The sequence below is a fragment of the Triticum urartu genome, chromosome 3A (genome assembly GCF_056163025.1).
Source record: "Triticum urartu cultivar PI428250 chromosome 3A, HENAU_Tu73, whole genome shotgun sequence".
Taxonomy (NCBI): Eukaryota; Viridiplantae; Streptophyta; class Magnoliopsida; order Poales; family Poaceae; genus Triticum; species Triticum urartu.
In genome coordinates this window covers 18,903,125-18,924,014 of record NC_141875.1, presented here as the reverse complement: position 1 = coordinate 18,924,014, position 20,890 = coordinate 18,903,125, and the positions used below count along the sequence as shown (strand labels likewise).

Sequence of the window (20,890 nt, the reverse complement as noted above, 5' to 3'; positions counted from 1 at the left end):
CTGGAGCACAATTTTTAACATGGAGCATGAACTTTGTCCAAGCTGAAAAACTTTGGGATGGAAATGTCGCCCATTCAATCACTGAAAACAAACAAACGGGAGAAGCGAGGAGCGAGTGCACTCCACTAGCTAGATGATTGCAATGATAATTCTGCTCTGGTTGCCCCATGCATGCATGTTAGATTTTGCAATGATCATTCTTCCGGTTAGATCGACGAGGTGGATTGGGAGGATCTTGCTATTGAGTGATTGCTGACGCTAAGCCCGTACAGAGCACTAGTAGCTAACGAACAAGGAACTAATTAATGCATGCGTCGATTGCCAGCCGTGTCAACTGGATCTGCCAAAGTGCAGAGGGCCGGCTCCCAGCGGTCACCCGGCCGGTCAGGGGTCCACGCTTATCATGGCGCCGCAAAGCTTGGAATAACAGGAGCGCTCACGTACGTAAAAAGATCAACAGATATTTCATGCTTCTTTCGTGCTCCTCCCCCGGTGAAAACGCAACATTACTTTGCTCCAGAGTCATGTGCTACGTCCAGCTTTTACTGTTGGATCCGCAGAGGCAGGTCCATTCAAGGGATGATGAGGTGATGGGAATCATGTGCCGCTGAGTAGGAGCAGGATACAACGGTACAGTGTATAATGTATTCCTCCTACAGTATGCGTTTGCGAAAGCACCAACCGTAAGCTCCAGCGGAACAATTCGTCCGATCTTGGCAACAACTTTTTCATACTTGCACACGCACTTTTAAGTTGGACTTTTCAGATGCATTTTTAACTTGTTTATTGGTCTGCGTTATCCAATGACCAGCGAGCAGACACGGTAGATTAAGCCAAAGACACGCAGCAGAGGACAAAACCGTTTCCGTTAGCTGAGCTGCATGCGTGCTGCTGACAAGGAAAGCTACTGCTCGGCCGTACCGCACGTTGCGCAGTGTCTCGAGGAACTGGCCGGCAGCGACGATCAACGAGTGTTGCCGCGGTCCTTGCCTGCGCGCATGTGGCCGTGCCTGTGCGGCTGTGCCCCAACGTCTACTGCACTGCACTACACCTCGCCGAACTGCAGTGGCGTCGCGCGCACTCGCCTGACCCGTCGGCGTCTCCTATCTGCATCGGTTGCGGCGCCGCCTCGTTCGCTTTGTTCAGTCTTCAGTGCTTTTCTTTTCGCCAAGTCAGTCTTCACTTCTGGCTCTACTTTTTTGTAAGGGGGGAGAATCAAGTTTATTCATCAAAAACCACATGGCGTGGGGTACAATTCTGGTCATGGGATTGGCCAAACCAGACGTGACATCCTAGACCCAACGAAAGAGCAAACTTGACTAAACTATGTGCTTTATAATTAACAACACAATCTTCAAACATGAAGTTACAATCAAATAAAGATGCTCTAGACGTGATCTCGCTAATGATGGCTCCGTAATTCCCACGACCGTTATTGTTAACGTCTGCAATCTCGGAAGGAGAAATAAAACCCTACGCTCTTCCAACAAAATCCTGGAAATCAGCCGTTGGATCCACGATCCAATGGATGGGGAGCCGACGGAGCATGGGAGCATGGAAGCTTTCCTATAACCAAATATCCTCCCCTAATTGCACCTCATGGGATACGTATACATCAGATCGGGACTGTGTAGTATATTGCCTTTGTATACGAATTCTGACTTTTGGTATTTCAATCAAATATAAAAAATATAAGTTTTTCAAAAATAAAAAATATTTTAATGATTATAACAATAATTTTCTAGTGACTGTTTCAAAAATTCACAAAACACATATCGTGACCGTCTCAGTTTACGAGTTCGTTTATTTCAATTATTTCATAACATATTTAAAAAATTGAGCTAATCTATTCCAATTATTTTGAGAACATATTTCCCTTTTCAAATGATTTCGGAGAAGATTTCACTATTTCAGAAACGAATTCAATGTTTTCTATAATTTCAGAACATATTTCATAGATTCAATTGAGTTCATCCCTTACAATTACTTCAGACCATATTTCACTTTTTCAAAATATATATCCAATTGTTTCAGAGAAAATTTCACTGTTCCAAAATAATTTCACTGAATCCAGATAAGATTTCATATTCAAAAAATGACTTCATCCATTTTCAATTATTTTAAAAAATATTTCACCTTTTCAAAAATAAGTCTAGTTGACTCTTCCAAATGATTTCACTTACTCATGGAAAGATTTCACTATTTCAAAAAACGAGCTCATCCATTTAAACTATTTCAGTTTCAAATATTCCAATTTCAGCAATTTCAAATTCATATTTCACTAATAAAAAAGGCGATTTCAACTTTCAATTATAACATATTTCAGTTTCAATTACTCTCTCCATTCCTTTTATGTAAGGTGTATTTATTTTTTTGATAAAATTCCACAATGTAAGGTGCATTTCTTTTAATTCCTCATAATCCCTCTTTTAGCTATCAAGGAAAAAGGAAAGTATCTCTAGTATGATTGCATGTATCTCTCCTTCTAGAAAAAGGAAGGAAAATACCTCTCTCCTGATTGCCTATATCTCTTCCTTTCCCGGTCTAACTGATTTACTTGACACTAACAAACAAATTAGCCAAGGGTAAGTTCATCCTAATATATGTATAATTTGGTGGCTTGGTCACCGTGCCCCAAAAAACACACCTTACATAAAGTAACGGAGAGAGTATTTGAGAACATGTTTAACTGCATTAAAATTTGAGTTTAGTTATTTTAGAAACAAATAGTTACATTAATTTCATTCATTCAAAAAGTGAACCATTACAAGAAAACAGTTTCCATCAGCTTAAAATTTGAAATTTCTAGTTTCATATATTTATTGTCACTTTGAGAACCTGGATTTCACTTTCAGAGCATGCATTTAATAAACACAAACCTATACATGAATTTCACAAACCAATGTTCAAAGATCTCTCAAACCATGAATCTCTCAAACATGTAAATTTCTGTATCAAATCTCACTTTTTAGTACCATATCACGCAAATTCTGACAGGTCAATTTCTAATGGTGGCCTAGAAGGGCCGGGGCCGGAGAGGAGCAAAAGATCAGGGAGGACAGGCTCACTAGCGCGAGGAGATGTGGGCGATGACTCCTTGGCAGCACGATGCCAGGTAGCTCAAGGAGGAGCACCACGAATGGAAGAGATATCCAGCCGATAGGGTCAGAGGAGGTTCGACAAGATGGACTCGCGACACCCAAGTTGAGATACATGACATGGGTGTGTGGATTAAATTTTACATAAAAGCATGGGTCATGTGGGTGCTTGATTGTGATCCAGCGGATAAAAATGGTAGTTAAAGTAAAAGAAGAGTAACTCAACTCTTAAAAACATCGGGAGTGTGTATGTCTTAGTGGATTGAGAATTACTAATTCTGAGTTCATTTTCCTATTTTCTTCGGACAAATATGAAAACGGTCCACCATTTTATAAGAACTTATCCAAAACAAGACAAAAAGTATTGCCTCTAATTCTCATTTGATTTCGCAAATTTTCATGCGAGTAAAAAAAATGCCCACCATATTTCACTCATTTATTTATCTATTACTCCCTCTGTCCCATAATGTAAGACGTTTTTGCAAGCTAGCATAACGTCTTATATCATGGGATGGATGGAGTAGTATAAGAAATTGGGAAATTGTGGTGTTTGTCTTGGAAAATATAAATTTCAAACGAATCGCAACGCTAGATAGTTGCTCGTCAACGTTCACTTAGAGCTACTCAGTGATCTAAACGCCATTTTTTTTACAGAGGGAGTAATTTTTTTTCTTCCCAGGGAGCTAATAATTGAGAATTATAGCAATACTGAAAAGTAATTCTTTCGAGAGAGAGCAACATGCCTCGGCAGGGAAACCAATGTAGGATAACAGTTGCAAAAGATGACATCGACGCACGAAAATACAAATCCGTGATCGGCCTCACACCATAATCCGGCAGTAGGGCTATTCTAATCAGAGCAAGCAATCCTCATCATGCACAAGACACCGTCAGCAGACCATCAAAATCCTCCTCCAAATGAAACCAGAAAAAATGTAACCAAAGTAAATATGACGATTCAAGCTCCAGGCAACTGAAAGCTCCCTCCGACCCCGAGCCACCGCGGGACGCCGGAGGACGGCGTCGCATCGTGTCAAAGTGTTGGAGGTCGCTGGGGACGGTGATGAGGCAGCTAGCACGCACAGTGGCCACTCCGGGTGATCCCCAACACAAGCGGACGAGCGAGACGACGCCGGGTCGAGCCTTTTTCCCTCGGGCGGGTGGCCTGGCCGGGCACCGTTGCCAGGCTTTGCAGTGACGGCTAATTAACCACTTCACTGTGCGACGCTGTGGACCGCAGTGCACCGCCGGCCCAGTCGCCTTGAACTTGGACCAGTGCCGTGCATGGAACTGGAACTACGCGGCCTCTAGCTCTGTGGACCACTCGCTCCGATCCAGCGGCGCGCCATGGGTGTTGGTGTCGACCACATCAATAATTGTGCTGCTATACATGCGTGTGCCCGCGCGGCGGCGCTGCCGGCGATCTATCTACCGTCTTCCTGTTACCGCGAGTCCACCCGACTCGCCGGAGCACGGAGCTGGATGAAATGTCAAAACAAAAAACTTGGGGATGGTGCAAATGGTGTCCATTCACTGAAGGCATCGGGAGAAGGCCCCCATGTTAGATCTTTTATTCAGACGAGGTGGGTTAGGAGGATCTTTGTGACTGATTGCTTTGCTACTAGGTCTGTACTGAGTAGAAAGGAGTCGTTAATTAACGAACAACAAACTAAATAATGCCTGGATTGCCGGCCTTCTCAACTGCGTCTGCAAAGTGCAGAGGGCTTGCAGTGGTCAGTCAGTCAGTGGTCCACGTTTATCATGGCGCCGCAAATGTTCGTGTAAAAAGATCATCAGATTTCCATGTGTTCCTTAGTGCTCCGGTGAAAACGAAACGCTACAATGTTCACACGCCGAGATGATGGGAAGCATGCGTTGCTGAGTAGGAGTGACACGGCGCATTCCTGATTCCTCCTACGGTAGCTGTTTGCGAGAGCACCAAACATAAGACTCCAGGGGGATAATCCGTTCGACCTTGGCAACACTTGTTATGGGTCGGAGGGAGTAGTAGATAGTTATGTAAGAATGTACGACACTTATTATAGATCGGGGGGGAGGGAGTTGTAGATATTATGTGAAAAGATGTGGCACACATCCGGTATCTTTTGGGCAAAATGGACATATTGACCAAACTACGCCCATGCAAAAAGAAAAAAGGAAGAACGTGAGAGAAAATCTATGTTTGACGGCACTCCCACGAACGTATTAATCATGTTTTACCATTCGTGCAGAGTCACATGCATGATGAGCCAAGTAGAGAGAGAGAGAGAGAGAGAGAGAGAGAGAGAGAGAGAGAAAGTCACGAGCTTGTTGACATGCACGCACGGCCACCCGCCTGTGTAGACTGCCCTACGCACTCGCGCGCAACTTTCGTTCGGACGGCGGGCAGGGGGCCTCCAGATCGCTGGTGCCTCGTCTACCTGCCAAAAAGCCAGGTATGGCTCGCCGCTGTCAACACGGCGCCGGGGGCCTCATGTGGAGGGAGGAACAGGTGCACTTCAGCAGTGCCCGCCTACTTCCGCTGTTGGATCGACACAAAATCAAAATGCCACGCACGCCTCGGACGCCAACGCATTAGTTCGCTGTAACGTAAGTAGCTTTGGACTGAGTTACCACCACACCGGAGCGCAATTGACATGGAGCATGAAAATTTGTCAAAATGAAAAGCTTGAGTCGCCCATTCAATCACTGAAAACAAACAAACCGGAGAAGCGAGTGTACTCCACTAGATGATTGCAATGATCGCAATGATCATTCCTCCGGTTAGATCTTTTACAGGGACGAGGTGGATTGGGAGGATCTTGCTATTGAGTGATTGCTGACGCTAGGCCCGTACTCACTGAGTAGATACTATTAGATCAGAGTAGCTAACGAACAACGAACTAATCAATGCGTCGATTCCTGGATCCGCCGAAGTGCAGAGGGCCGGCTCGCAGCGGTCGCCGGACGGCCGGTCAGGGGTCCACGCTTATCATGGCGCCGCAAAGCTGGAATAACAGGAGCACTCGCGTAAAAAGATCGACGGATCTTTCGTGGTTCTTGTGTGCTCCTCCGGTGAAAACGCAACATTACTTTGCTCCAGAGTCATGTGGTACGTCTGGTTTTTACCGTTGGATCCGCAGAGGCAGGTCCATTCATGGGAAGCATGTGTTGCTTTTTCCCGTTGGATCCGCAGAGGCAGGTCCATTCATGGGACGCATGTGTTGCTTTTTCCCGTTGGATCCGCAGAGGCAGGTCCATTCATGGGACGCATGTGTTGCTGAGTGGGAGTGATACTATACGGTACAGTGTATTCCTCCCACAGTACAGTGGGTGTTTGCGAAAGCACCGAACCATAAGCTCCAGTCCGGGCGAACAATTCGATCTCGCCAGCAAGTTTTTCATTCTTGCCCACGCACTCTTTTTAACTTGTTTTTCGGTGGAGTTGCCATCCAACGATCAGCGAGCCGACACGGTGGATTCAGCCCAAGACACACAGCGAGCACGGGACAAATCCGTTTCCGTTCACTATGAGCTGCACGGTGCTGACAAGAAAGCTACCACTCGGCCAAATGGTACGTACTACCAGTACACGGAGCTGCCGGTTTTGGCCAGTCTCGCCCTGAACCGGCAGCGACGATCAGCGAGTGGTGCCGCGGTCCTGCTGCCTCCCGCGCAGCCGTGCCCCAAAGTCTAATGCACCGGACGGAACTGCAGTCGCGTCGCGTACCCTCTCCTGACCCAGGGGAACAGGGGCCTATGCTACGTTAGTGCTCTGTCTCAAAGAAACCAAGAGTGGACGGCTGTTAGAGAAATTACTTCATCCATTTCAGTTCTTTCAGACATATTTCATAGTTTCTAAATCCTCGGCTTCAAGCCTTTCAGTTATTTAACAACATAGTTCCCTTTTTTTAAAGCAAGTTCAGTTGTTTCAGAGAAGATTTCGATGTTCTATTCTCTTCACTTATTCCAGAAAAGATTTCATATTGTTTTTAAAAGACTTCATCCATTTCAGAACAAATTTAACATTTTCTTTCTTCAAAAAATGAGTAATGTTATTTCAGAGAAGATTTCATCGTTCCAAAACATTATTCAGTCACTCAAGAAAAGATTTCACTGTTTTAGAAAATGTTTTACTCCATGTCAGCTATTTCAGAGCCTATTTTTCATAGTTTCAAAATTGAGCTCATCCCTTTCAGTTATTTAACAACAAAGTTTACTTCTTGGAAAAATAAGTTCAGTTGTTTCAGGATTATTTTATTGTTCCAAAATATAAGTTCAGTCTGGAGCAGTCGCCGCCCCAGGTGATCCCAGCACAAGCGGACGAGCGAGGCGACGCCGGGTGGAGCCTTTTCCCCTCGGGCGGGTGGCCTGGCCGGGCAGCCGTTGCCGGCCGGCTCTGCGGTGACTGCTAACCACTTCACTGTGCGCCGCTGTAGCTCTCGTCGTGGATCGCGGGCCTCGTCGCCCGCTCGCGCTGGACCAGCGCAGTGCATGGAACTGCGCGAGCCTTTCGGGCGATGCCGATCTAGCGAGCCTCTAGCCTAGCTGGACCACCCGCTCCGATCCAGCGGCGCGCCATGGGTGTTGGCGTGTGCCGGCGCGCCGGCGCTGGAGCTGGCGCTCAACTCGCCGGCCGGAACGCGGAGTAGGGATCACCAAAAGCAATGGGAGAAGGAGTAGTAAATTCTGCCCCCCGTGTTAGATTTTGCAATGATCATTTCGGAGCGGCTGCAGATGGTCGCAATGATCGTTGTGGATCGGGAGGATCTTGCGAGTGCGTGATTGCGGCCGCTGGAGCAGGAGGGCAGCTCACGAATATCGAACTCATTAATGCGTCAAGGGGTCCACGAGTCAGGGGTCCACGTTTATCAGCGCGCCGGAAGAATTCAAGACTGACGTAAATGACGGAGCTACTCCTGCTGCTATGAATCTGACGAGGCAAAAAATATTTCGCCTGATCTCTGTGTTTCCTCCTCTTGTGCCCCAGTGAAAACAGAAGGTCCTAGTACTGGAGTAAAAATGTGCAAGCATGACAGATTGATGACTGCATCGATCGGCGACACAAGTTCGTATATGTAAAATTTTCTTTCGGCCAAGTTCGTGTGTGCATGATGAACTTAGCTTTTTGCGTGCTGCCTACAAAGCAGCCAAATAGTACAGTAGTACTCTGCGGGAGGAACCGGCGGACCCAGCACTAGCACGTTGCGCAGCTTTGCAAGAGCCCAGCGATGTGAAATAGACTTGCAGTCGCAGTCCCGCCCTCAACTGGCTGGCAGCGACGATCCACGGATGGCACCGCCGTGGTGGTCTTGTGGTCACCTCTCACCTATATCTGGCCATGGGCCGGGCCGGGCCGGGCTTGGGCCGGGCCTAAAAAAACCATGGCAGAAAAGTGAGGCCCAGGCCCAACCAGCGGACCTACTTTTCAAGTCCAAGCCTGGCCCATCTCGTAAAAAGCCCTGAAAAGCCCTTAGGGCTTAGGGCCGTGGGCCGGGCCTCTTCCTTAAAATGCCAATATGCCAAGCCCAAGCCCATCCAGGCCCTGCTGATGGGCTCAAAACTCAGGCCCAATCCCAGCCCACGGACAAGCCCATCGGGCCTAGGCCCTGGATTTTAGGGCCGGGCCTGAGATGGCCAGGACTAGTCTCACCTGCCCACGTCGTCTCCTCCTGCGCGGCAGTGCGCAGATATGTTAGGCTCTGCGTCTGTGGTCGTGCCCGTGCCCCAACGTCTTGTGTACCACACCCAACTGCAGTTGCGCTCCCTGACCCTGACGAGCAGGGGCCGGGTCTGGGGCCGCCATCGGCATCGCCCGTCTCTTTCTACGTACTCTCTTCGTTCTAAAATATAATGCTTTCTTTATTTCCGTGCTTCAGATTTAATCATAAGTTGAACCAACGAGGCTGGCTGTGATGAGAGCAAAAGCTACACCAGTGAATTCGTATTCAAAAGAAGTTTTCAATTATATATTTTTTTTCTCCCGCCGCAGTCGGTCTTGTTGGTTAAATTTATGGTCAAAATTAGACCTCAGTAAACACGGGCATACTATGTTTTGGAATGGAGAGAGTACAAATTTGCCGCTCATCATGTCGTATTACCCTTGATATTCGTTCCCCGCGTTCGGGTTTTTAGGCTCTCTCACGTTTTGAGCTAAAATTTAACTGTATATTTGCGCAATAAAATTTAGTTTATATGTAAAAAAATAGTACGGAAATTTTCATTTGAATACTAATTCAACAGCACAATGTGTACGACATATCACTTATATTCTGCAAATCAAATCTATCGACAAAGTTTAAGCCAATAAATCTGAACTGATGTAGTACCGCATACCGGCAGCTAGGCGCCCTATCGCCAACGAAGTCACGCCCTTCGTTCAGTCTAAGTTTGGACTCATCTAATCAGCAACCTTGGAAGAAGAAAAGAAACCTCTATGTTCCTCCAAGACAAAACAATATTAATCAGCTAGTGCTATCCTAATCAACATCTTCTCAAATTTTTCCAATAGTGAATGGCTTAAAAAGGGATTATTGCTATTCTTCATTTTTGTGTGTGTTGGGGACAAGACTCCTATTATTCTTCGCTTGTCTAAATTATTGTTGAGCTCTAATCGCTTGTTAGAGCGAGGGAAAAGCATCGATAGATGTGGCATCAAGACCTGAGATGGAGGTGGCTACAACACGGAGCGACCACGGTGGTGAAGGCAGGGCTGGAGGGTTGGTGATGGGATGAGGCGCACTAACGCCACAACAAAACCCATGCCCCACTTTCAATATTAGAAGGATAGCAGGGGAAGAAGATTGTCATGGTATGGCTCTGTGGCAAGATGGTAGCACCACGAACGCGAGAGGAATCCGATGGACAAGGTCGAAGGAGGTTCGGCAAGAGTGACGACACTCAAGGTGAAGTAAGACATGGAGCTAGCACATGTTGGATTCTAAGGGAATGGCCAATGCATAGCCCCAGGGGTGATGCTCTGTAGGCCATGTAGGATCAAATGTCAGGAAAAGTAGGTTTGAATGGAGCAGCGTGATTCCCTGCGGGATGCGGATGCTTAGGGAGAAAAAATGTGCCCGGTGCATAAAGCTAAAAAGGTTGAAGTGAAGATTAGAGATGCATGTGTAGTGGGAGTCTTTATTTTCTATTTTTTGATGAGACCCACTAATGGTAGCTTGCATTAGGAATAAAAAATCAATGTAAATGTCTCAAGCTACTTTCTAGCACGGGGCATCTATATTCATATGCCATCATTGTACGTGCCCTAATGCAGCAGATGAGAAAAGCAATAAAAATAAAAGAGGAATTGGCCAACTATTACTACAAAACATTGGGAGTGTCTATATCTCGGCCCATTGAGAAATAACTAATTGTAAATCAATTTTACACATATATTCAAACATCTTTTTTGAAATAATACACCATATTAACAAAATACTAGGTTGGCTTTTGAATTCAAATAAAAAATGTTCACCATGCACCATGTTTCAATAATTTGTTTATCTAGTTTTAAATTTTATCGTGTACTATGTATTAGAAAATCTAAAATTATAGAAAACTAACCACTGAGGATTAGCTAAATTGACACGTGACCCATCACCAGCGCACCAAACACGTAATCTCCTTGGCGGAAATAAACGGCGGCTAAGGTTATTCGTTAGGGTCGCCGCCACCGGTTCCCCTCACCTCTGAACGCCTTCCCGCGCCGGTGATGTGGAGGAAACCCCACTCCAGGTTGTCTATGTAGTGTCTGGCTGGCGGTAGTGAGGCAATAGCACCATGGACAACGAGGAATAGGTTCTCCCCCGTAATGCCCTTGTTCTCATGATGTCATTTGCCATCGGCTTAGGCATGTGGAGGTTGAGTCAAGACTGGATATTTTGTCTCGTTTTTGTCGTTGCCATACGGATGGTATGATGTGGTGACATTTTTTTTCTTGCGGTCACTTCTCTGTTCGATGTAGCTCGCCCAGTTAGGGCTTCGTCAGGAATTTGTAAGATTTATGTCCACCTCTTTAGCCTAGCAGGAGTTGACAGTATCTTCTGAGCCTCCTTCTTGTCGGCTTCTCCGTAATGACGATATGCCCAACGCGATCATCGGTGTTGCCGCCGATGGATGCACAATGAACACATCGATGACTTCGTCAAGGATTTGAGTGTATTATTTTATTCCTTATATCAAAGCGGTCAGCATCATAGTACAAAACACCATCAGCTGACCAGACCACACTAACTTTTCTACAAATTACTCACTCCGTCCCATAATAAAACACCTTATTGCATCCAATATGTGGGTTGGAGGGAGTTAAAAAGACATCTAACCAAAGCACAGATCGCAATTCAAGCCCCAAGTAACCTAAAAGCCCCCACCAGTAAGTTCAAAACATAGGAGCACCCCCTCCGATCGCTGTCTAGGTGAGTCGGGAACGCCGGATGGCACGAGCGCATTCCTGTGCTGGGCATGGAACCAGGGACGCCAAAGCTAGCTAGCATGCGCACATACACGCGGCCACTGCTCCACGTATGATCCCCAACTTTACCTGGCCATGGGTTACCCGGCCCGGCCGGCCCGACCCAGTGTTTCCCGCGGGCCAGGCCTGGGCCTGAGTTTTGAGCCCGAAACACACGTCAGGCCGGGCCTGGGCTTGGCATTTTCGCGTTTTAAGAAAGGGGCCCGGCACACGGCCCGAGGCCAAGCGGGCTTTATCACTTTTGGGCTGGGCTTGGGCCTAAAACTAGGCCTGACGGACGGACCAGGCCGGGCTTGAGCTTAGGATTTCTGCCTCGGGTTTTGGTAAGCCCGGCCCGGCCCGCAGATGGCCAGGTATATCCCCAACACACAAGCTGACGAACGAGACGACGCCGGGTCGAGCCTTTTTCTCTGGCGCATGAAGGGTGGCCTGCCCTGGCCGGCCGGCTAGCTGACCTGCTGGGACTGCTAATTACTTCACTGTACGCTGGGGAAATGCTATACTTACGGACTGTTTTGACACGAAAGGAGTTACGGATGGAAGAGTAGGCACGTTAGCACGTAACCTCTTTCCCGTGTCCAATGTCCCGTAAGTATAGGATTATTGCTGTACGCTGCTAGGAGTACTATTGCGATTGCTATGGATAATTGGATCACGGATCTCTTTCCGGTGCTGCAGTGCAACGCCGGCCTCGTCGCCCGCTCGCTCGCGTTGGACCAGTGCAGTGCAGTGCATGGAACTGCGCGGTGCCGATCTAGCGGCCTTTAGTCTAACTTGCTGGACCACTCACTCCGATCCAGCGGGCGCGCCATGGGTGTTGGTGTAGAGAATAGCGCATCAATAATTGTGCTACGTGCGTGTGCCCGCGCCGCGGCGCTGCCGGCACATCTACGGAGCTCACCGGAAAAATGGAGCCGGTGAAATGTCAAAGGCGAAAACTTGTGGGCGGTGGAAACGTTGTCCATCCATTCACTGAAAGCAATGGGAGAAGGAACCAGCGAGTGTGCCAGATTGTATAATGATCGTCCTGCACGTTCTGCATCCCATGTTAGATTTGGCAATGATCATTCTCGACCGGCTGCCAATGGTTCAGGCCTCCGGTTAGATCATTTACTGAGACGAGGTGGATTGGGTGGATCTTGGCGACTGATTGCTGTGCTAGGTCCGTGCGTGTACTGAGCGCTCGTAGATCAGAGTAGGTACGTTTTTTTTTTGAGACAAATCAGAGTAGGTACGTACAACGAACTAATTAATACGTACTCGTGGATCTGCCAAATTGCAGAATTCCCGCAGCGGTCGGGCATGGGTCCACGCTGATCAGGGCACCGCGAGAGTCCAAAACTTACGTAACAGAGCTACTCTTATGAATCTGATGAGGAAAAATATCATCGCCGCGATATGAACGCCCCCTGGCATCGCTTCGGCTCGTCACCCGAGGTCTAATCCGGCTGGCGTCCCCTACCGTAGCCCATTCACCTCCTTCCTCTTTGTGCGGCCACCGAGCCAGTCCGCCTCCCCTCTCCCGCTCTCCCATGCCCTCCGGCATCACCATGGTCCGATGCAAGATCACAACGTACACTATGCTCACACCGGAGCGCCGGAGGCAGATCACAGAGGAGATCCACGCGAGGCGTGCCGCCCGAATCGCTGTCGGGGTGCCTTCGAACTCGACGGAGCCGGAGGAGGAGGGAGAGCAGCTACCAGAGCCGATGAAGGTGGATGATCCGGAGGAGCCACAACAGCTTGCTCTGGGGTTCAGCATGGCGGGGGTGGAGTTCACCGTACCATTGCCCAAGCCGCGAAGATGGGGGAGCAGCAGGCCATCCTGAAGTCCATTCAGGATGAGGCCTATGTGGAGGCCAACTGACAGTTCCTCCGGCAGAAGCAGGCGGCATCCGACGCGCTCTTCGCTGAACTCGACGCGAAGATAGAGGAGGAGGAGACCGGAGCGGAGCAGCCGAATGCGCCGGAGCTGCAGCTGCCGCCCATGTACCCGCAGCCGGGCACGGAGATTGTCAACATCTCCGACAAAGAGTAGCTAGATCATCTACGTAATTTGTATGCTTTTGTATGAATTTAAAAATCTAGTATGAGATATCCGGATTCAATTGTTTTAATTTAAGAAGTGTCCGATTACTGCTCATGCGTCTGTTTGAGGGGTCATATTTGCCGTATGCTGTAGTAGATGCTCTTAATGGTGTGTTATCCAACGATCAAGCAGCACACGGACGACACACGGGGCCAAGCCACATAGCAGAGGACAAAAACGCGAGCCAAGACACACAGCACAGGACGGAAAGCGCTTTGTACGTACTACGTACGTGCATGAGGAGCTACGCTGCGTGCCGCTGACAAGGAAAGCTACCACTCGGCCAGGTGCGCGCCGGGTGGTGCGGCCAGCGGGAGGAACCGACCGCGGCCGAGCCGGCACTACACAACCACGTTGCGCAGCACAGCACAGCACAGCACTGCACTGCACTGCGAGCAGAGCCCAGCGATGCAAGCAGAAAAAGGCTATCCTCCTCCTCCTGCGCGGCCGGCGGTGCCCCCACGTCTCCTGTGTGACTGCACTGAACTGCAGTCGCCCTCTCCCTCCCTCCCCTCCCCTCCCCTCCCCTGAGGAGCAGCAGCCGGGGCCGCTGAGATATCGGACATCTGCATCGGGCGCGGCGCCGGCAATGGGCCATTCATGGCGCCATACCGCATCCTGTTCGATCAGTCACCACGCCAACAAAACCACCACGCCCTTCAATCCTCACTACTGCTGCTAACCAGCAACTTTGGAAGGAAAAAGAAAACGAACCATTGCAAATCCTCTGCCCGGGCAGTAATAATCAACAGGTCCTCCAAGAAACCAGGATTGGTGGCTCCACGGATAAAGAAAATTCTCTATCATAGCCAAGGAAGGTGCGGGGGAATGCCAGGCGACTAGAATGTCACGGTGAGACACGTTCCATCTACTGTTTTTTTTTTGCAATTATCTATTGTTCATTATCTGCCAGGTGGCAATATAAAGAGCTCGAGTTGATGCGCGCGCGTTGCAGCGGGAATTCGATGCAGTGGTTTCCTATGAGATTTGATGGTGTGAAATTACAGTATTGTTTTTCTCGGGCGAAATTTTGGTATTCTGATTAGCCATGTAAGAATTGGAACTCAAGCACATATATGATTTAATATATTTGATTATTATTACATGGTTGCCGAAAGAAATTGTTTCATAGAAGTATAGCATGCAAGATGCATGTTAAGGCGAGTCTTTTCTCATAGCATAGTGGCGTAGTGAGTTTGCGTATTTGCACGCCGAGAGAGTTATATTTAGTGGGGCATGCTTGGTGGCATGATGAGATGGCATAGTTGCATGTCAAGATGATTAAGTTAGTGAAGATCAACTATTTAGGTATATATATATATATATATATATGATACCAATGGTAATAAACTTTTCAACCAGGTCCATGAATCACCCAGCGATGATTACAAACACTGAAGCGAGTCGAATGCATGCCACCGTTATCTCCTCTCCCTTGCTGAAGTGGGGCACACCTTATTGTTGTATACAATCGTGACGTCGCTGTACTGAGACTTTATAAGACCAGTGCATTAGAACAGTAACTGTCACTTAGGAAGAAAAAACGTAGACCACCAAGGATCAAATCTGCAGACACACGATAAAAGACAAACGAAAAATGCATCCAACCGGATTCATTGAAGACCAGACACACCACCACATGCCCCCCAACGATGCTAAACGCACAATCAAGATGGGGATCGAGCGTGTGAGGCATTATTCCTACTAGGGTACACAGGGGAATATTTGGTGCACCCAGTGCACCGAACTCTTTGTAGCACATTTTACATGTTTAGGAAATTCTGAAAATAAATTAGCACATTCATACAACATCAATGTTGTCAAGAAATTTCAAATTGAAATCCAAAACATAGCCCGGGAAACAAAAATGACAAATTCGATGCTGAATAATACTCCAACATAAGTTGGCTTTAGATTTGGCCCATAATCACATTGATATCAAATTTGTCATTCTCATATCTCAAGCAATGTTTTGACTTTTGGTATGAAATTCTGTGACGGTATACATTGATGTTGCATCAATGTGCTAGATTTTTCAAACATTTCAAAATATACTACGCCATCCGATGCACCGGTAGCACCACAAGGATGAGAGCACCGGATACATTCCCAGGGTAGATCACAGCCGTCACATAGACCCAACCAAGATGCTAAAACTCTTCATGTTCAACGTGACCCAACCAAGATGCTAAAACTCTTCATGTTCAACCGAACAAATTTAGTACAACTGAATGTTCACCGTGAAAAGAAAAGAAATTTCACCTAAAAAATGTAACATTGTGTCAATGAACTGGAAATTAGTTTTCTTTTATGGAAATCAGTTGACCGTTGGTCAAATTCACAAATACTCCAGTGCAAAAGTACAGTGTTATTTCAGATAAAAAACAAACCGTCGCATTGCAAAAATAGGCATCCAGTGCAAAAGTAGAGTGTTTGCGATAAGAGCTGAATTATTATGAGATGAAAACCAACTTGAAAGCCAGTGTAGTGCTGCAGTAGCAGAGGATCACATCGACGCAAGAAAAAGACAAACGCCATGATCAATCAACTCACACAATAATAATCTAGCATCCCAGTACGGCTATTCTAATCAGATCAATCATCATCATCATGTACAACACCATCATCAAATCAGATCCAACGGACCACACCAATCCTCCTCCAGATGAAGACAAAAAAGCAGTTAACCAAAGCACAAATCACAGTTCAATCAAGCCCCAAGTACCTAAAAAAGCTCTCTGCAATTCCGATCACTGGCTGGCGGCGCCGCCGCCATCAGAGACGGCGGGCGAGTCGGAGACGCCGGAGGACTCGTCCATGGACGACCCGTGCGACGGCGACGACGCCTGCGGGTCCCCGCACGCGCGGACCTCGTCGATCATCCTCACCACGTACCCGACCTTGGGCCGCTGGTCGGGCGCGCTCGCCGCGCAGCTCAGGGCCAGCTGCAGCATCGCCACCATCTCCTCCTCGATGCCCTTGTCCTTCATCAGCTCCAGGTCGAACACCTCCGACGTCCACTCCTCCCGCACCACCGACTGCACCCACCGCGGCAGCTCCGCCACCACGCCGCCGTTGGGCAGCTCGCTGCCCGGGCACCGCCCTGTCAGCAGCTCCAGCAGCACCACCCCGAGCGCGTACACGTCGCCCTTCTGCGACGCCCACGGCCGCGACGCCGGCGCCGGCGCCTCGGGCGCGCGGTACCCCGCCGAGCTCGCCGCCGGCGACGACGTGCCCAGCTGCGCCAGCCCGCAGTCCGCGAGGCGCGCCTCGCCCGACCTGTCGAGCAGGATGTTGGTGCTCTTGATGTTGCCGTGCGCCAGCTTGGGCGTCAGCCCGCCGCGCCGGCTCGCGTGGTGGATGTAGGCGAGGCCCCGCGCGGCGCCCGCCGCGATGCGCATGCGCGCCGCCCAGTCCAGCGGCGTCCGGCCCGGCCCTCGGTTACCTGCGACGACAGACGGAGGTTCCCACCTTCAGTTTCTCAGCAGCAGAAGCAGCAAGTGTTCGACGGAGTTAATGGCGAAGAATTGAGCGGAGCGGAGGACTTGCCGTGGAGGAGGGAGAAGAGGCTGCCGTTGGGCATGAACTCGTAGACGAGCAGCTTCTCGTCGCGGGCGTAGTAGTAGGCGTTGAGCGGCACGACGTTGGGGTGGCGGAGGCGGCCGAGCACGGCCATGTGGTGCTCGAAGTCCTTCTTGGTCGACGCCGCCGCGGGCGCCGCGTCGCGGAGCCGCTTCACGGCCACGACGCTGCCGTCGTCGAGCACCGCCTTGTACGCAGTGCCGCAGCCGCCTTTGCCGAGCATCTCCGCGGACGCGCGCAGCAGCTCCTCCAGTTCGAACCGCCTCACGCCGGCGTCCTCGAGAAACACCATCTTTCCTCGCTCGTACGTGCCACCGGCCGCCGCGACCACGCCTGCAGCGCCGTACGGGCTGGAGGAGTAGACGATCTTCTCCCCCTCGCGGTGGCGCCTGTCGCTCCGCCGCCCGGAGAGGCGCGGCCAGAAGTAGCAGAAGAGCAGCCCGGCGACGAGCCCGACCACGGCGAAGTCCGCGGCCACAATTGCGGCCACGACCCCGCGGCTCATCTTCCCCTTGCCATCCGGCGGCTTCGACGAGGGCGACGACGCCGCCATGGCCGCAGCGGGAGGGCACGGGGACGCGTTCTGCACCTCCTGCTTGCACGGCGGCAGCGGCGCGCCGCACAGGCCGGCGTTCCCGCCGAACGCGCCCGCCGGAAACCCCGCCATGGCCACCGGAATCCTCCCCGAGAGGAGATTGTTGGACACGTTGAGATCCTGCAACCTCGGCTGCGCAATGCCGTCGACCCCGCCGGTGAGGCGGTTGGAGTCGAGCCTGAGCGTGAGCAGCCGGTCGAGCCGGGCCAGCTCGGGCGGCACGACGCCGGACAGGTTGTTGTAGGAGAGGTCGAGCCGGTAGAGCCGGTAGAGCTTGCCGAGCGAGGGCGGGATGGCGCCGGAGAGCGCGTTGCGGGAGAGGAAGAGCAGCTTGAGCCCGAGCAGCGGCGAGAGGTCCGGGACGGCGCCGGAGAGCTGGTTCCCCTTGAGACTCAGCACGCGGAGGCCGTCGAGCCGGGCCAGCGCCGGGAGCGCGTCTGCGCCGGACAGACCGAGCCCCTCGAGCACCAGCCGCGTCACGCGCCCGCCCGCGCACGTCACCCCGCGCCAGCCGCACGGGGACGGGCTGGCGGACGCGTTCCAGCTCGCGAGCGCGCCGGAGCGGTCCGCGGCGAGGCGGAAGTCGGCGAGCGCGGCGACGTCGCCCTCCGGCGAGCCGGCATTGGCGCCGCAGGCAAGCAAGGCGGTGAGCAGCAGCAGCAGCACCGGGGTGGTGCTGTCGCTGGGACGAAGCATGGCGGTTTGGCTGGTCGCCGCGGGCGGTGCGAGGAGCAGAAGTGGCAAGGAGGACAGCGGCGAGACGAGGGGGGGCTGGTTCTTCCTGTCTGTCTGGTCTCTGGCGCCACGCTCTGCCGCGCCTTTTTCTCCACCTCCGGCGCTCCTCCGCTTTCAACAGCTTTATCGCACAGTAAAGGTGCCACGCTGCAGTGGGTATCAGTCAGTGGCCACCACCAGTGCGCGCGCGGGCACCACCAGTGCACCGCTGTGGCACTGCATGCACTGCTAGGCTCGTGTGGTGTGGTGATCGGTCGACGGGAGGCAGAGGAGCACGTAGGGGCAGGCGGCAGCAAGGGGACGACCGACGTGTCCGTTGGTCCGTGGGGCTGGGGACGGACGGTGTGGTCGTTGGGGGTTTTCGGTTGATGGGGACATGTCAGTGAGCAACGGACGGAGATGGTAATAATAAGGCCAACTCCACCGCGCGACCCTATCCTATCCGGCCTCATTCATTTGGGATAAAACGGACAAAGGAAGTGGCCCAGCTCGTGACGGCCTGAACCTCCTGTTCGTGTTGTGTGCGGGCCGACCCATTTCGAGCGCAAATTTGCGCCGGGTTTGGGTCGCGCGGACACCAAACAGACGCGTGCTCGTCCGCGTTGGGGCCGCGTGGCAGGCGGCCACCTACCTCCCACCCGCCCACATCAATGCGCACGAGCGGGCGGCCCCACCTGTCATCCGCACGTCGAACGGTCGCCGTCCTTCTTTAAGTGGGAAGCATGGACGGGTCGTCGTCCACACTGCCCCACGCCACCCCGCGACCTCCTCGAAACCCGACAGTGCAGAAACCCTAGCCGAAGCCCTCGAGCTCGCCGGCCGCCCACCTCTCCGTGGGGTTCTGGAACGGCAAGGGCAAGCCCGACCGTGAGGCCGGCTCCTCCTCGGGGCGCCGCCGCGGCTCCGTGAAGAAGGAGGAGCCCGCGTCACCGCCGCGCTCCTCCCGTCGAGCCCCCATCCCGGCCCCCTTCACCATCAACCCTAGGCCCGCCGGCGAGCGCGACCGGCAGTACCTCGCGGCGGACGTGTGCCGGAGGTACTGAGAGATGAGGACGCCGGTCCCATGGAGTGACATCCACCTCCCCAACGGATGGCACCTCAGCGCCGACCGGGTCCCGATCCCTCCTGTGCCGGCGAGCGGCCGCGCGCGCCGCGATGAGATCGAGCGCCGCCGCCGCCTCCTTCCGGACGACCTGTTCTACGACGACAGGTACGGCCCGGATTCCGACCTCTGAGACATGTGGCTCCAGGACGAACACGACACGCGCCGCGCGTCATACTTCGCCGGCACGGTGTCAGAGCCGCGGCGGCCACGTCGAGAAGTGCGCGGGCGTACGCGCGTGCGCGGCGTCACGCCCACGCCGTCGCCCCCTCCACCTCCTCGCATGTCAGCGGAGGAGGAGGCCTGTCTCCTCAAGCGTGTCATGGACGACTCCATGTACACGCACGACGAACGGCAGTGGGACGGCCTGGAGGAGGCCATGGCCCTCTCTGCCGCCGGGGACGTCGCCTTCCTGGAGCTGCAGATGGTGGCCCTGGAGGAGGAAAGGAGGGAGGACCCGCCGGCCGCGTTCCAGCAGCTGCTGGGCAAGGGGTGGGGCTGGTCCTGCACTGCTCCGGAGATGGCCGCCGGCGTGGGCGTGAACTGGTGCCCCACTCCGTCGCGGTCATAGGAGCGGGAGGCGTCGCCACGGGAGGAGGTGGTGCAGGCACCTCCGGCCGTCCAGCCCGACCCCATCCACCACGCACCTCCGGCCCACCTGTGGACGCCGCCGGCCTACGTCGACCTCGTCAGCGACGACGACGACACCGACGGCCAGTGAAGACGGCGACGGCCACGGCATCGAAGGGCGCGGCAGGAGCGCGCGGGAGGCGGAGGCGTTTTTTTTATTTTGTTTTATATGTTAATTATGAAAACTGGGCCTTTTAAGTGGTTGTGGAAACTGGGCCGTTTTGTGGCCGTCCCCTATATATGTTTTATGTTTTTTTAAAATGCTTTTATTTAGTTTTTTAGTTATTTCATTCTAGTTTTTTTTATTCACGTCCATCCCGGACACGATTTGGGGTGCGGCCACGCGGTGCGTGCACGCACGACCCATCTGACAAAGGCGGACACGAACGAACCCATCAGCGCCTCAAAGGAACAAAATCCGGCTAATTCAAACATCCATTTAAGGTCATACGATGGAGTTGGCCTAAAAGCCTTGGAACGAATTGTTGTAGTGAGAGGGAGTGAGTAATAATTGTTGCATGGATTGGCGTGCCTGCCCTCCCTTTACGGCGTGCATCGGGATGTGGGAAATGCTGAGCCTGTTTGGGCTAAACTAACCAACCAAGCAATG

General features: G+C 51.7%; 1 protein-coding gene and 1 pseudogene across 1 annotated transcript; one reads left to right on the top strand and one right to left on the bottom strand.

The window, feature by feature from the left end:
- The first annotated feature begins 12,972 nt into the window (after positions 1–12,972).
- LOC147977921 (uncharacterized) lies at positions 12,973–13,585 on the top strand (annotated as a pseudogene).
- A 2,588-nt stretch (positions 13,586–16,173) lies between these two features.
- LOC125542418 (leucine-rich repeat transmembrane protein kinase family protein) lies at positions 16,174–18,915 on the bottom strand. Its single transcript, XM_048705460.2, has 2 exons — positions 17,186–18,915; positions 16,174–17,081 (listed from the first exon to the last, which is right to left on the bottom strand). The coding sequence occupies exons 1-2, from the start codon at positions 18,507–18,509 to the stop codon at positions 16,387–16,389; spliced, it is 2,019 nt and encodes a 672-aa protein (XP_048561417.1). The 5' UTR covers positions 18,510–18,915; the 3' UTR covers positions 16,174–16,386.
- Positions 18,916–20,890: the final 1,975 nt, after the last annotated feature.